The sequence below is a fragment of the Humulus lupulus genome, chromosome 3 (assembly GCF_963169125.1).
Source record: "Humulus lupulus chromosome 3, drHumLupu1.1, whole genome shotgun sequence".
NCBI classification, from domain to species: domain Eukaryota; kingdom Viridiplantae; phylum Streptophyta; class Magnoliopsida; order Rosales; family Cannabaceae; genus Humulus; species Humulus lupulus.
Window position 1 is genome coordinate 157,128,173 of NC_084795.1, and position 17,671 is coordinate 157,145,843.

At 37.1% G+C, this 17,671-nt stretch overlaps 1 protein-coding gene across 1 annotated transcript in view; it reads left to right on the forward strand.

The window, feature by feature from the left end:
* Nucleotides 1–735: 735 nt before the first annotated feature.
* Nucleotides 736–17,671, forward strand: part of LOC133823242 (aladin) — a 48,354-nt gene continuing 31,418 nt past the window's right edge. The window contains exons 1-9 of the mRNA XM_062255903.1: nucleotides 736–909; nucleotides 993–1,048; nucleotides 1,133–1,297; nucleotides 1,661–1,775; nucleotides 1,928–2,027; nucleotides 2,192–2,371; nucleotides 2,700–2,758; nucleotides 3,170–3,257; nucleotides 3,351–3,426. Of these exons, the coding sequence (XP_062111887.1) occupies nucleotides 852–909; nucleotides 993–1,048; nucleotides 1,133–1,297; nucleotides 1,661–1,775; nucleotides 1,928–2,027; nucleotides 2,192–2,371; nucleotides 2,700–2,758; nucleotides 3,170–3,257; nucleotides 3,351–3,426 (897 nt within the window). The 5' untranslated portion in view covers nucleotides 736–851. The remainder of the gene's footprint in view (nucleotides 910–992; nucleotides 1,049–1,132; nucleotides 1,298–1,660; nucleotides 1,776–1,927; nucleotides 2,028–2,191; nucleotides 2,372–2,699; nucleotides 2,759–3,169; nucleotides 3,258–3,350; nucleotides 3,427–17,671) is intronic.

The window sequence follows — 17,671 nt, forward strand, 5'->3', positions numbered from 1 at the left end:
TATTCCATTTTGGACATTATATTTTGTCTCATTACCTATTTGGACCCTGTATTTTGTAAAATTGTTCAAATAGACCACTGAACTCGATTTTGATTAAAGTTTTTTGAACTAAAATCACAAACAATTTACCAAACTAAGAATTCATAACAAAAATATAATTATTTTGCCTGACAACTGTGTAGTTATATTCAATTTTTTTGTTTATCAAAATTGACTTTAGAGATCTATTTGAATCATTTTACAAAATATATGATCCAAAAATTAATTTATTAAAACATAGTGTCCAAAATGTTAATGAGACTAAACATAGTGTGTAAAATAGTATAATCCCTTTAAGAAAACTTTGAATTTTTTAAACACAAAAATAAAAGCAATTTGTTTCTTTATTTTAAAAAAATAAATATGTGTGGTAACTATTTTTGTTTTTTTGTTTTTAAAAATAAAAAATAATAAATTTATTTGATAATTTTTATTTTTATTTTTTGTTTAATAATATAAAATAAAGTGTTGATTTGAAGAAGAGAAGAAAAAAAAGAAACAAAAATAAAAAATGGTTTAAAAAAATTTTATTTTCAAAATTTATTGAATTTTAATTAAATTTTTAAAAAATAATAAATAAAAATAGAGTTGCAACTGTTTTAGGATTAATTATCAAATTTTTAATTAATTAAATAAAAAACTATATTGTATTTTTAAAAACACAATTAATAAAAAAAAAAGGCCTAACGTAGACTAAGCACTGCCACACCCCAATTCTTTTGATCAACAGATTCAGAATGGGGACGTGAGTAGACTGACAACTCTAAAACCCTACACCCTCTCCAAACTACCAGTTATTGTGCTAAATAACAATGCCATCTTTTCCGAATCCAGGTTCAGTGACCATTTGCGAAATAAATCGAGACCTCAGTATGTTCTTTGCTCCTCATTCTCCATCTTTTATTTCATTTGCTGTTTGGTATAAAAATCTTGTGGCTTACCTTCAATCGCAGTTACTGCTGAGAATCTTTCCGACGAACGAGCCAAGGAAACTTACGGGAAACTTCTGGTGAGTGTTCCTGATTCTCCGTGTTTTTGGATTTTGTAAAAAATATCTAAGGTTTTAGATTAACAATGTTGTTATTGTATTCAGGGGACGGTGTTCAGTCCGGTGCCGTTTCAGTTGGATCAGCCGGTACGACCGCCGAGTCCGGAGCTCGACGCAGTGCCATTAGTCACAGTGGAAAGAAAGGGACTTGTATCAACATTGCAGGAGATAGTGAATGACTCTCTCAAACGCCTTTTTCATCCTAATGATGTCAGTTCATTTCTTTCTGTGTTATTCATTAGTTTTGAAGTTTTGAAGATGTTTCGGCACTCAGAGAGAGTTATACGTGGATCTTGGCCTACGTTTGTTCCTTATGATGCTTTTGTTCTTGGGTGCATATCAATGTTGTCGATTTATTTGTTTGTATAGCTATGCCGATTCATTCTTACTTCTTAGAAGCATTGAGATATATAAATTGTTTCTGGCTTCGCAACTTAATCAGTGTCAATAGGAAAAACTCTTAGCATTTGTATTATACACGAAAATCATGCCATGCACCTCAAACTTTGCCAATAAAAAGTAGTTGAAGGTCTACTAATTTTGTGTTCTCATCTTATATGACAAATTTCATAGGTGACCCAATTACCAGAAGTTGATCTTCAGGGAGTAAGTTGGCACCAACATAAGCATATTATTGCCTTTATATCTGGGTCAAATCAAGTTATAGTTCGTGATTATGAAGATTCAGGTAAGTTTTAAACCAGAAAATGGCTTTTCCATTATTGTGCTGGCATGCTTTTGTTTTCTTCTATGTTAAGTTTTCATTTGTAATCAGACCTTTTATTTAAAAGCTATATATTGAGCATATTTGTATGAGATTTCCCATTTGTATTGTAACAGAAGGGAAGGAACCATGCATTTTGAGCAATGATTCGCAACAGGATGTAAAATTACTTGAGTGGAGGCCAAACGGCGGGAGAACACTTGCTGTAGCTTGCAAGCAAGTATCAATTTTTTTTTCCATTCTTTTCCTGTAATATATATGTTCATGTTTGAGGGTATTTTCTAATGTAAAATTTTCTCAAGATTTTAGAGTAAATTATGATAAAATATTGTGGAATACTGAAAATTTAATTTTATTAATCCGATTAAACTGTATTTCAGGGGTGGAATTTGTATTTGGGTTGCCTCTTATCCTGGAATTGCAGCACCTGTGAGGTCTGGTGCTGCTTCATTCTTGGGAACCCTATCCAGAGGTTCTGGAATAAGATATATACTGGTGGATTTTCTTAGAAGTCAGAATGATGAGCAAATAAGTGCGCTGTCATGGAGTCCTGATGGAAGATATCCAGACCAACTTTATGGGGCTTCATGTTAATTAAATGTTAATAAAATTAAAGCTTACTAGCAATTGATCTTCTCTTATCTACCCGTGGAATTAAAAGTTTTTAATTTCATCTTTTTTTCAGAGAAGTTTGTCTTTTGTTACAGTGAAGCTAACCTCTCCATAAGGACCTTAACAATGCAAAGAGAAACAATGCCATTTCATTCTTTGTTTCTTTCTTTTGAGACAATTTATTGCTGATCATATTTATGTAATTTTTTTCAAAGATAAGTTCATCAATGAGTTTAGCATTGCATTGTCTCTAATTTTTCCTTAACTTATGGCAACATATCTCGCGTCTGGTTCATTTGAGAGCTCATCATTTACCATATGGGATGTTGCTCAAGGTATTACAATAGAACTTCTTTGTATTATTCATTTATTAGTTTCTTATAAAATAGAACATATCTTAACTTGCTGAGTATGATTCTCTCTCTCTCCATCTCTTTTGAAGAGCTTTCTCTTACCAACCCTTTTCTGGCTTATTAATTTATTTAACTCAGGTGGTTCAGCCAAATTCTCTATGGTCTAATATTTGGAAGCAAAATCTTTTGGATTCTCTCCCTCTCTCTCTCTATATATGTTTGGAAATTTTGGTATCTTATCCATTATAATACTATTTTTATATTTGGTAATAGTAGATCTTGTTTATAATTATTATTATTAACTATCTGGACTCTTTTGTGTGTGTGTGTGTTTGCGTCAATGATTTCCACAAGTTCTTTATGGAAAATTATTTGTTTTATTGCATTATTTAGGTGCGGGGACTCCCATTCGACGAGGATTAGGGGGTATATCTACGCTTAAGTGGTCACCAACTGGAGATTATTTTTTTTCTGCTAAATTGTATGTTATTCGAACAGAAATGTATTTCCCCCCTTCACTCTTAGTTAACTGCTAGTCAGTTTGTTAGCTCATTATAATGTTGACTTCTTGCAGTGATGGTACATTTTATCTTTGGGAGACAAACACATGGACATCTGAGTCATGGTCCTCAACTAGCGGTTTTGTCATGGTAAAGGAAACTGCTTTTAAAATTGGGCTGAAAGATTTCATTTTCTTTTGTCTTTGTTTTTCATCTCACATGCAATTACACTTTTTTTTCCCTTCCCGCCAAGAGAGTTTTTCAATATAGCATAATTTTCTTTTCATTTTAGTTTATTATTATGTGTATGATGAGATTGATAAGCCTCCAATAAGGTTGACTTAGGAGGAAGTTTAGAATTAGCAAGTCAGTAAGGAGTTAGTAAGTGATTAGTTGTTACAATTTTGTTGAGATGGTTTGGTATTGTATATAGAGTTGAGAATCTGTACAAGAGATAGAGATAGAGACGCTCAAATTAACTCGGCCTTGTATATTGATTAGGGTTGGTGCCTTACCACATTCCCTTTACAAAAGAATATAAAAGTATTTCCAGTATTGTGTGTGATTTGTACAGACAGGATACTAGAATCCTATCAAGTGGCTGTGGCATTAGAGTAAATCTTAGGCTATGGTAGTGAAGAAGATTGTGAAAAAACGGAGAGATTGAAGGGAGGAGAAGCTTGAAATTCTTCTCTTTTTCTGATATATGTTTTTGTACGTTCATACTCCTATTATATAAAAGATATATACAAAGTTTACAAACCCTAGGATCAACTATAAATGTGATCCCATAAACCCAATGTTTAAAATATCGCTTTTACGCCTCAAGGCGTTTTGATTTTGTGAGGCAAGGCGTAAGCCTCAAGGCTTTAATTAAAAATATATTTTTAGAACACCTAAAGATATAAAGTAGGATGAATGTGTCTTATAAAACTCAAACATAGAATAAGAAATGTCATAAAACTCAAATATACCATAAAATGTATCATAAAAGTCAAACATAAATATCTCATAAATTATCTAAATTTCTAAAATAAAGTTAACTTTTGTTTCTAGAACTACAATCCTAAATTCTACTATCCTAGAACAAACTTTAGTAGTAATGGGACGATGATTTAGAAGTCATATTCCAATTCATCATCGCTTGACAAATCATTATATTGTAAAATCCTCTCATCATCATCATCACGCTCATTGTCGCCATCAATATTCTCCCATCCATCTTCATCTAAGTCTACTACAGTCTTTCGTTTCCTAAGAAAAATTAATTACAAACTAGTCAATAATTGATTAACACAATATCGTAATCTAAATTAAAACAAGAATTAGAGTTTACGAACCTGCTCTTGAACTAGATTGTAGAGCACTTATATTGTTTTGGTTAAAAGTCAATCCCAATCCTTATTAACTCTGAGATCCTCATCATTTGGCCTTTGCAATTCTTCAACATTTTCATTTTCATCAACGACCCATTCATCATCAGATGGCAACTCATCAATCAATGAAGCATCATCTTCTTTTGATAGAGATGTCAACTTCATATGTCTATCTTTCAACCTTTTGTTGAACATTATATATACCAAATAATGCATTCTTAAGGTAGTCAGTCGGTTTCTTCTTTTTGTATGAACTTGATTGAGCAAGTAAGACCCAATACTTTGATAGCAAATTTTTGTAACTCTGGAGTGCCATCTCCAAATTGAGTCCACCATTCCACTAAAATTGAACGTTAAAAGAACAATTACTTTAGTATACATACTACAAATTTTCTAATAGTATTAGAAATAAATTTAGATCATTACCTGGTGACCGATTTTCAAATGTCTGTTTAGCTTGGGTGAATCCAAAGAACCCTTCCTTGTTGTGAAAAGTGCCACATTGAAGGTCAGTTTTCTCTCTGTCTTCGAGGTTTGGTATAAGTTTGTCCATACAATTGAACAAACCCAACTTGATCTCTAGATGGTTGGAAAATCCTGGTGCATAATGACAACGGGGATTCAAAAAGTACGCAGTTACATGCAAATGTCGATGCAACTGAAGTTCCCATTTCTCATCTATTATTTTCCATGTCTCCTTGTAATCTTTTTCTTCTCCACCCAAATTTTGTGCTATTTTTTCTTTGGTTGAATCCATGGCATTATAGAGAAAACCCATAGATGGTTCCTTATCAGCGTCAACTAACCTCAGTCCTTCAACCAAAAGTTTTGTGGTCTTAATGGCAGAAACCACACTTGGCCAAAAATGTTTGTCCTTCAAAACTATTTTCCTTGCTTCTTTTCCTTCTGGTTTAGATGCCCAAGCACAACTTGTTCACTCTTCAGAAGTAAACATAGCCTCGAAAGGTTGCCTCACTTGATAAATGCTTTGCAGTGTAAGAAATGCGGTTGCAAATCTTGTGGCAGTAGGTCTTAAAATATCTCTTTTGGCGAATTTTCGCATCAAGTTTAGGACCCATTGATGATTGTGAATAACTTGCTCAATTTTTTTTGCTTTTAGTAAGACATTCTTGCGTTGTGGGAACTCTTCAATTTTTTCAAGCATCAAATCAAGACAATGTGTAATACATCGAGTCCAATATAGACGCTTTCTTTTCTCCATTAATAATGTACCCACTGCTTTGTAGGCACTTGCATTATCAGTAACTACTTGAATAACAAGATGCTCTCCAATTTCTTCAATAACATCATCCAACATTTTAAACATCCTTTTTGCATCTTTGATAAATGAAGAGGCATCAACACTTTTATAAAACGCCGGTACCACTAGGATTATTGACCAAGATGTTAATTATACTTCAATTTCTAATGTCTGACCATCCATCAGACATATTTGAAACTCCTGTTTGTGGCCATGTCTTCTTAACATCCTTCACTATACAATTGGTAGTCTTTAGCTCCTCCTTCAATATCCATGGCCTAAGCTCATACATACTAGGAGGTTTCAATCCCCTACCATAGATGCCAATTGAACGACACATATTGATAAACGAAGGACTCTTAACTAAATGGAAATGCAAAACATTCTTAAAGAAACATCTCCCAATGTCCATACCAACTTTATTACGCATTTCTTTTGCATTTTTTGGAGTTATGAGTTGGTTCAGCGACTGTCTTATCACCATTATCACCACCTACATTCATCATAAACCTATCCATTGGCCCTCTTATACCTCTGCTAGGAATGGGAACATTTTGTGAAAAATAAGAACGCGACTCAACCAACTATAAATTTAATTTGACTCGCATGTTTTTCCAAAGTTTTTATTTCAAGTACTCAACAAATTCATTCTTCACTTCAGGGACCTTCGGACATGTTGCAACATCTTTCAACAAGGTGATCTTTCAACCTTGTAACACCACCCTTAATAATTTTTTTGCAATATACACTGATAGATTCTTTCTAGGTAAGAACTTATCTATCCGAATTTCCACACAATAAATTAACTCCCACAAGAAAATTACTTTATTGATGATAATAAACAAGTACAATTTGGAAGCACTTCGAGAGGCCCCGATATCCTATTTCCACCATCCAAGAGGGTGAAGCTCTCCAATAGAATCAAACTCAGTTTTTCCTCCCTTTACAATGATTTCCTTTCCCAATTATATAGGTATCTCCTTGATAACCCCAAAATTTCAGCTGGTCCAGTAATACAGTGATAGTTGGACTAATTAACTAATAACATATAGGCAGCTAAATCCTAAAGTATGAGTCACAGAGCTATTTAGGATGCCTCCTAATATAAACAAAGCATATAGGTGGCTTATCATTTACCCCCTGTAGCATTCACCTTGTCCACAAGGTGGAAGTCAGGGAACTGCTCCGTGATAGTCTGAAATTCCTCCCAAGTTGCTTCAAATTCCGAAAGTGACTTCCATTTAATGAGAACCTCCGTAGTGGCAGGATCCGTGGGCTTTGAACGTTGCTTCAGACTTGTTCTGGCTCGACTCAAAGTTCTAACTCAACTGTAAGTTGTGGAGGAATGGTGGGGGAGAAAGTAGCCTCACCAATGGCCCGCTTAAGTTGAGATACATGGAACACGGGGTGGATGACAGACTCCGGGGGCAGCTGAAGTTTGTATGCAACTTGTCCAATGCGTTGAGTTACTGTATACGGGCCGTAATAGCGTGGGGAAAGCTTCTCATTGATTCTTCTAGCTAGTGATTTCTGTCGGTAAGGTCTTATTTTGACATAAACTCGATCTCCAACCTGAAATTCGTCGTGGTGTCGTTTAGAATTGGCTTGCTGCTGCATTTGTTGTTGGGCCCGAAGTAGGTGCATTCGCAAATCATCAAGAATGGCATCTCAGGATTCTAGTAGGTGATCCATGGCTGAACCACATATGTTCCTTTCTTGTATGTCAGCAAGGGTGGGGGTTCACAGCCATATAAAGCTTTGAAAGGAGAACATTCCGTGGCTGAAAGGATGTATTGTACCAAAATTCGGACCAAGCTAACCATTCCTACCACCTCTTAGGATTGTCACAAGTAAAACGTCTTAAGTAGGTTTCCAAGCACCTATTGAGTACTTCCGATTGGCCATCCGTTTGAGGGTGGTAGGCGGTGCTCCGCTTGAGTTTGGTGCCTTTTAGGCGAAACAAATGCTGCCAAAAGTGGCTGAGGAAGATGCGGTCTCGGTCTGTAATGATTGACATAGGAAGACTGTGTCATCGGACTACTTGCATAAAATTCTCAGCCACTGTTTTGGCAATGGGGATGCCGTAGTTTCAAAAAATGGGCATACTTGGAGAGCCTATCTACCACAACCAGTATGGTGTCCCACTCGTTTGATTTGGGAAGGACTTCTATGAAGTCCATGGTGATGTCATCCCACACTTGTGCGGGTAGAGGAATGGGCCGTAAGAGGCCGGCTGGTTTAGTGGTGAGGTATTTGTTTTGTTTACATATAGCACACCCCTTTATAAATTGGTGAATGTCTGCCTTCATCACTTCCCAAAATAATTCTGCTTGAATTTTCTTGGAAGTCTTAAGCTCACCCACATGGCCTCCCATAGGGCTGCAGTGGAATTCTTGAAAAATCTGACCAAGTAAGTTGGATTTCTTAGGAGTGACCAGTCGATTCTTGTAGTATAGTACCCCTTGATGCACCGAAAACCCATGATGGACCTGTCCCTGTTCTATATCGCTGATGATTTTGTGTAACAGTGGGTCAGCGACTATTTCCTTTTCAAGTTGGGGCCATAGTTGCCATTCAACAGTTGCCAAAATGTTCTGTAACTCTGCTGGTTGTTGTCGAGACAAAGCATCAGCCACCCGGTTGCTTGCGCCGCTTTAATATTCAATGTCAAAATCAAGGCCCATCAATTTAGACACCCACTTCTGATATTCCGAGCCAATAACTCGCTGTTCCAATAGGAATTTTAAGCTGTGTTGGTCCGTACGAACTAAAAATTTGCGGCCCATAAGATACGGTCTCCATTTAGCTATTGCGTAAGCCATGAGTTCTTTCTCATAGATGGACTTCTTCCGAGCTTGTTGGCCAAGTGTTTGACTAAAGTAAGCAATTGGATGTTGTTCTTGTAGTAGGACTGCTCCTAACTCAAGCCTGAAGCATCTGTTTCTACTACGAAAGGCTTGGTAAAATCGAGCAGCTTGAGTATGGGAACAGATACCATTGTAGATTTGAGTGCTTGAAAAGCGTTTTCAGCTGCTGTTGTCCATCCAAATTGGTCTTTTCGTAATTGATCTGTGAGAGGTTGAGCTATTTGCGAATAATTGGCCACAAATTTCCTATAATAACCGGTAAGGCCAAGGAAGCCTCTTAGTTGCTTCAAAGTTGTTGGAGTTGGCCATGCTACCATTGCTTGAATCTTTTCCAGATCGGCTGCCACTCCTTGGCAAGAAATGATGTGGCCTAAGTAAGCGATTTACCGTTGGCCGAAGGCCCATTTCTTCTTGTTGACGAACAACTTGTGAGCGACTAGGATGGTGAAGACTTGGTCTAGGTGTCGCACATGGTCTTCTTTGGTCTTGCTGTACACAAGAATGTCATAAAAAAAATACTAGAACCGACTTCCGTAGGAGTGGCCTTAAAATGTCATTCATTAGTGATTGAAAGGTGGCTGGAGCATTGGTCAACCTAAAGGGCATGACTAGGAATTCGTAATGACCGTCATGAGTCTGAAATGCCGTCTTGTGTACATCTTTTTTGACCAAAATTTAGTGATAACTTGATTTTAAATCCAGTTTAGAGAAGAGTACAACACCATTTAATTCATCTAATAATTCATCTATGACTGGAATAGGGTACTTATCTGGTATTGTCGCTCGGTTGAGTGTCCTATAGTCGATGCAAAACCTCCAAGAGCCGTCTTTCTTCTTCACTAGCAGCACGGGACTTGAAAATGGGCTAGTACTGGGCTGTATAATGCCGGTGGCCAACATGTCTTGAATTGATTTTTCGATTTCTATCTTTTGATAGTGCGGATAACGGTAGGGGCGCACGCTTATGGGAATTGTGCCGGGTAGAAGAGGTATAGCATGCTCATGTTGTCTTGTTGGAGGCAATCCATCTGGTTCCGCAAACAGAGGGGCATGTTTGGCTATGGTGGGCTGCAAAAACTTGGGCTGTTCCATATCCGAGTGGGGCTGTTGGGTTACTATGGCATTGAGTTCGACTAGGAACCCATTCTTCTCGGCCAGGAGGGTTTTGTACATGTTTTTTTAGAGATACCAAACTTCTACCAAGTGAAGGATCCCCTTTTATAGTAACTTCTTGGTTCCCAATTCGAAACTCCATTGTTTGAAGCTTCCAATCCGTATGGGTCATTCCAAGGGTGGTCAGCCATTGCAAGCCAAGTATAACATCCGTACTTCCCAATTTGATGGGTAAAAAATCTTCCCAAACATCCACTCCTTGAAATTGTACATGAATATCCTTGCAAACCCCTTCATTTTTCATTGAATCCCCATTCCCCATTGTAACTCCATTAGTACCAGTAAAAGTGATGGGAATGTGTAGTTTTAGAGCCAAATCCTTTGATATAAAATTGTGGGTGGCTCCTGGATCAATGAGGATGACCACATCATGATGTTCCATTTGTTCTTTTAGTTTCATGGTCTTATTTGAAGACAGTCCCGCCACAAACTGTTGTGAGATTTCTACTTCTTTAGTAACCAGTTTAGCAGGTTCTTCTGTGGTCTCCTGCTCCAGGGGATCTTCGGCATGTTCCTCAGGTATTAATAACACATTGATTTCCTTCTGTTTGCACCTATGGCCTGGGGACCATTTTTCATCACATCTGAAACATAAACCTTTTTCTCGCTTCGCTTGGACCTACGCATCCGTTAATCGTTTGACATCTCCGGGGTTGCGTATCGGGGGGGCTCGATAATTGTTGGAAGTAGAGCTATAGCTGGTGCTTTATAAAGCTGTGCGACCGAATCCACTTGCCCTCTGTCTCACCAGATTTGCGATGCGAATCTTTTCCTCTATATCTTGTGCAATCTCCATGGCTTCGTTTGTGTTCCGGGGTCGGTGCACTTGTAGCTCAGCTCTAATCGATGGGATTAAGCCGTTTATAACTGTACTCAGCTGGACTTCAGGGGTAATGTTATCCAAGGGTGCTGATAACCGAATGAAATTCTTGGTGTACTCCCCTATCGACCCCTCTTGTTTAACGGAGAGGAATTGGTCATAAAGGGATCCTAATTGGGTGTCCCGAAAATGTTTAAGCAGGAGTCTCTTCATTTCTTCCCAACTGAATATCACCCTTTTTTTGATTTCATACTAATACCATAACAGGGCATCACCGGTGAAGGAGATAAAGTCTACTTCTATTTTCTCCATTTCATCATAGTTGTAGCGAGAAGTATCGCTCAGCCTGCATGATCCACCCATCGGGATTGTCTCCATCAAAGCTTGGCATTTTGAGTTTCTTCAGGCACTGTTCTTGACGATGAGGGTTGACCCTTGAGATCGGCCAGAGTTTGTGTCACTCACCTTGGGATTGTCTCGTTGGTTCTCAAGTGGATTGCCCCTGCGGTCCTCATCTCGGTGATTAGAATTATCTTTGACGCCTGACCCTTTTGCTGAGTGCTCTCCCAATTCTTGGCCTTTTCTTGAATTTTCTTAAATCTCCAAGAAACTCTGAAACTATTGCTGTAGCTGTTGTTGCATCTGCCTTCCCATTTCTTGTATTGATTCTTTGACGGCCGCAAGTTCCATCTTCATGGTTTCCATCTCTTCCTCCATGTTGTCCGATTGGTCGGTTGCCTTCTTTGGCCCCATATCCGCAGCTCATCGCACCAAATTGTTAGATTCTTTCTAGGTAAGAACTTGTCTATCGGAATTGCCACACAATAAATGAACTCCCACAAGAAAATCACTTTATTGATGATATTAAACAATTACAATTTGGAAGCACTTCGAGAGGCCTTGATCTCCTATTTCCACCATTTGGGAGGGTGAAGCTCTCCAATAGAATCAAACTCAGTTTTTCCTCCCTTTACAATGATTTCCTTTCCCTATTATATAGGTATCTCCCTGATAACCCCAAAATGCCAGCCGGTCTAGTAATACAGTGACGACTGGACTAATTAACTAATAACAAATAACATATAGACAGCTAAATCCTAAAGTATGAGTCACAGAGCTATTTAGGATGCCTCCTATTATAAACAAAGCGTATAGGTGGCTTATCGTACACACTCAAGATATATATTACTTCTAGGAGTATCAACCTCAATGCCATGCTTCTAAGCAGGATCTTTCCAATTTGAATGAGTCTCACCACTATTATTACTACCACTACCACTAGCTCCTCCACTATAACTTTTTTATGAGCTTCTAAACATTCTACTATCTACACAAAACAAAGAGATAACCAAAATAAACACATTGAATCTATCTAACAACTAAAAATGGATTCTAATATAAAAATAAATAATATTTACCTTAACTCTCCTTCTAGTCTACTTTGGAAAGAAGCTTTAGCAGCTATGCAGAGAGGTAGGGAGGAAGGCAGGTTTTGTTTTTTTTTTGTTCCCTTCTATGGTAAAAGGCACGGCTGGCTGGGCAGAGGAGATGAACGAGAGGGAGAGGAGAAGATTAATAGAAAGGAGAGAAGGGCTGAGTGAGTGGGTAGGGTTTCTAATTTTATTTGTTTAAAGTTTTATTGGGCCTATTTAAATCTAAGTTTTAAGTTTTATTGGGTTTGGGCCTATTTAAGATAAGTTTTGATCAATTTTTTTGGGCCTATTTATACCGGTTGTGTTTTGATTTGATTTTGGGCCTTTTTGGGCATAAAAAAACCCATTAAGAAAGTACACCCCTGAGGAGTACGCCTCTCTCAATTTCTACCTCAGCCGCCCCAACTTAGCGCCTCACCTCTGCTAAGCAAGGCGCACGCCTTGGTGCGTTATTTTCCCGCCTCAAAACCGCCTTTTTAAGCATTGCATAAACCTAGCAATTACAATAACAAAAATCATAAATACAGAAAATACAAACAAATCAGATTTGGGTAACAAATACCCAAAGTCATCTTATTATAGAAATAAATTTGACAGTTGTAAACTAGTATTTCCACACTCCCCTCAAGCTGGGTTGCAGATGTCAACTATACCCAGCTTGGACCTCAAATCTTCAAAACTTAGTCTTGGAAGAGCTTTGGTAAGAATGTCAGCAATCTGGAGAGCAGTTGGAACATACTCCAATGTTATAACTCCTTCGATCTTTTCTTTTATGAAGTGTCGTTCGATTTCCACATGTTTAGTACGATCATGATGAACTGGATTCTTGGTAGTACTTATAGTTGCTTGATTGTCACAACATTTTCATGGGTTTTTCCAAAGGAATTTGTAGCTCATGAAGAAGTCTTTTTAGCCGCATTCCTTGAGCAAGAGCCCTAAACTCAGCTTCTAGCTACCATAGATTGTTTCTTACTTCGCCATGTAACAAGGTTTCCCTTGTCTGTTAAGGATCCTGCCCAATCATCATCAGAATATATCTCCACACTTTTGATTTGAGTATTTTTGAAGTACAATCCTCTACCTGGATTCATTTTTAGGTACCTTAGAATTCGATACACAACTTCCAAGTGTTCCTCTGTAGGATTGTTCATAAATTAACTCACAACACTGACAGAAAATCCAATATTCAGTGTAGTGTGTGCAAGATAGATGAGTTTTCCTACTAGTCTCTGATATTGTTCTTTATCAACCGGGGCACTTCCTTCAGTTGCTCCCAATTTTGCTGTGTAGTACGTAGGAGTATCAGCTGGTTTACAACCTGGCATGCCAATCTCCTTTACAAGATCAAAAACATATTTTCTTTGAGTGACCACAATACCCTTTTTGGACCAAGCAATTTCTATTCCTAGGAAATATTTGAGATTTTCTTAGTCTTTGACTTCAAATTCTTTAGAAAGAAACTGTTTAAGCTGATTTATTTCCTCATCATGATCTCTTGTCATTATTATATCAACATATACAATAATAATTGCCAGTTTCCCTTTTTCATTACGAACAATATATGATCAGTTTGACATTGAGAATAACCTAACCTTTTTACATCTTTAGTAAAGCGATCAAGCCAAGCTCGAGCTGACTACTTGAGACCATACAAAGATTTTTTCAATTTGCAGACTCTGTTGATATTTGCTTGAGTCTCCAGTGCAGGAGGAATTTTCATATACACCTCTTCTTCTAAATCACCATTGAGAAAGACATTCTTTATGTCCAGTTGATGAAGACACCGGTCATGGTTAGTTGCCAAAGATAATAGAACTCTAATTGTATTCTACTTTGCTACTCGAGCAAAAGTTTCTTGATAATCAATACCATAGGATTGTGTGAAACCCTTAGCAACTAGTCGAGCTTTATATCTCTCAATATTCCCATTTGTGTTATATTTATCTGTAAAATTCCATTTACAGACAACTGAATTTTTTCCTTTTGGTAATTCAGTGAGTTTCCATGTATCGTTCATTTCTAGGGCCCTGACTTCTTCCATGATAGTGGTCTTCCATTTATGTTCTTGAAGTGCTTCTTGAATATTATTAGGAATTTGAATCTCATCAAGCTTGGTAACAAATGCATGATAATCTGATGACAAGCCTTTATAGGAAGCAAAATTGTTAATAGGGTGTGCCGTACAAGATCTTACCCCTTTCCTATGTGCAATAGGTAAATTAAGATCAGAAAACTCACTAGAATTATCACTTGTGTTGCCTGATAATGTTTCCCTTGGATTCAGACATGGTTCAACATCATGGCTTTGCTAAACATGTGTTTGAGACTCTATCTTCTTGAGGTCTCTTCTTTCTCCTTGAGTAGACAATGAACTCGCTATTCTTCCCAGTTTGAGATGGAGTGGAATCAAAGTTGGGTTCAACATGGTTAGGCTTAATTTCAATGGGTAAGGATGTTGCAGATGTAGCAGATGTAGGCTCAGTTTTGGCTAGAATAGGGATGGAAGTTGAGGATATGGGTCTGATAGGAGAGGATGAAGAGGATATAGACTCTATTTTAACAGAAGTAAGATTTTACCAAAACCGATATTCCTTGATATTATTCTCCCCCTAAATGTAAGTTTTGGGTAATATGATTGATTTTCAAAGAATGTGACATCCATGGTGCTGTAAAATTTCCTTGTGATAGGAGAATAACACTTGTATCCTTATTTATTTGAAGAATACCCTAAGAATAAACATCTGATCAAGTTTATTTTGGTTTGGTTGTTTATTATGGACAAAAGCAGTACAACCAAATACCTTTGGTGGGAGAATGGAGAGAAGATGAGTGTTAGGGTAGGAGTGGAGAAGAACTTGACAAGGTGTTTGAAAACCTAGAACCTGAGATGGCATTCTATTTATGAGGTAGGCTGCGGTAAGAATAACTTTCCCCCTAAAGAATTTTCGAACATTTGTTGTGAACATGAGTGATCTCGCAATCTCTAAAATATGTCTATTTTTCCACTCAGCTATCCCAATTTGTTAAAGGTGTATCAACACATAAACGTTGATGAACAATACTCTTTTTTTAATAAAAACGAACCAAGGAATGTGTTGAAATAATCTTTTGCATTATTAGTTTTTAGAATTTGGATTTTGACATGAAATTGGGTTTGAATCATATGATGAAAGTTTATAAAAATTTGACTTTAGATTTTTCTTTCATAAAAAATATCCAAGAAAGCCTAGTATGATCATCAACAAATGAAACAAACCATCTAGAACCTGTAATATTTTTATTTTAGATAGCCCCAAACATCACTGTGTTTCATTGAAAAATGATTAGTTGACTTATAAGGCACCATAGGATATGAATTGCTAATGTGTTTTGAAAACTGACATTTCACACGAGAACAACTTGTGATTTTTATTAAATAAAGAGGGAAAATGTTTACTAAGGTACATGAAATTTGGATAACCTAAGCGATATGGCCACAACATAACATCACTATCTTTATTGGAGATTGAAATAGTAACAGAGTAGGATTTTTTGTCACAAACTGTTGTGTGAGGTTGTCTTTCAGGGTGATTCACAACCTTGAGGATGTAGAGACTCGAACACATATTAGCATTGCCAATCGCCCAAAAAAAAAAAAAACCATTATGAGAGAAATTAGCAACACAATTTTTATTATGAGTGAGTTTACTAATAGATAACAAATTACAATCCAAATTAGGAACTAAAAGAACAAATTCCAGAATAAGATCTTGAGAAATCATAACGGAGCCTATGCCAGCCACTTTTGAGAGAGAGCCATCAGCAATACGAACGGTAAAGTTTCCAACACAAGGTTTGTAATTTTGAAATTATGTAGCATCTCCGGTCATGTGATCTGAAGCACCAGAGTCTACAATCCATTGATTTAGTTTTTCTTTTCTCACCTTTAGAGCAGTAAGAAAATTACCTTTCTGAGCCAAAGAACCGGATCCGATTACATTGTTGGAAGATGATGCACCTTGGTTAGGTTGATCGATCATTTTCTGGAGTAATTCAAGTTGCTCCTTGCTGAATATACTTGGTTCAGGTTTAGCCTCCTTTTCTTCAACAAAAGCTTCCAATCAGCAGCCCTGCCATGAATTTTCCAACATGTTTCCTTTGTGTGACCAGGTCGTTTGCTGTGGGAGCACCAAGGCCTTCCTCCTTTTCTTTGGTTTTTATTGGAAGAGAAGTGTTGACCACGACCAGCAAGAGCCGAACTCTTAGGTCGAGGATGAGTTGTTTTGGGACCTAACATGACTTTCTTGCAGCTTTCTTCTTGACAAACTTCAGAAGCCACCTCTCTGATGTTTGGGAAAGGTTTGGTTGCTAAGATCCTGCCACACACCTCATCAAGGTCTTTATTTAGCCCTTTAAAAAATTTGTAAATACGTTTCTTTGCCAAAATCTGCTTGTATTTGGCTGCACAACCACTGCAGTCCCAGTCATGTTTCTCAAAATAGTCTAACCTTTTTGCCAATATCAATTGAGGAGACTATAATAATGAGTGACAGAAAGGTCTCCTTGGCGTAGATCCTGAATTATGCCTTCTATCTCAAAAACTTCTGCAGTATCTTCCTTGTCTGAATACATCTCCTTTGCTGATTCCCATATTTCTTGAGCAGTTTCATAAAGCATGAAGTCTTCTCCAACCTCATTAGTCATGGAATTGATTAACCATGACATAACCTTCCATCTTTTAAATGTTGAATCCTCCTTTGCTGGTTGGATAGCAGCCCCTGTGAGATAGTCATCTTTGCCACGACCACTTACAAACATGACTAAATGCGACCATTGAATATAGTCGTGCCTATTAAGTTTGTGACCTATAATAGGCAAAACAAATTCCTCTGAAATACCATGGTTATTTGAGTCAGAAGTCCCATGGTTGTTGGCAGAAATCTCATGATTGCTTGTAGTTTCAGAGGAAACATTTGTAGCTTCCTTGTTGGTGGCCATACCATACTTTGTCACGGCTAAACTAAAGAAAATGCTTTGATACCATGTGAAAAAAATAGAGAGATTGAAGGGAGAAGTTTGAAATTCTTCTCTTTTTCTGATATATATATTTGTGTTCATACTCCTATTATATAAAAGATATATACAAACCCTAGGATCAATGCTATAAATGTGATCCCATAAACTTAGCAATTACAATAACAAAAAACATAAATATAGAAAATACAAACAAATTAGATTTGGGTAACAAATACCCAAAGTCATCTTATTATAGAAATAAATCTGACTACTGTATTTACAACTGTAAACTAGTATTTCCACAAAGATGGATGGGGGAATTAGTGTTCTTGAAAGCAATTTGGAGGAGAATCGCTCCTAGATTTCGACATTGGAGCAACTACAGAAATTTCCGGAGATGGACCAGAAGCCACAGACAGTATTTAATCCATGGAAAAACAAACAGAATGCTTTACGGTGTTGATGAAACA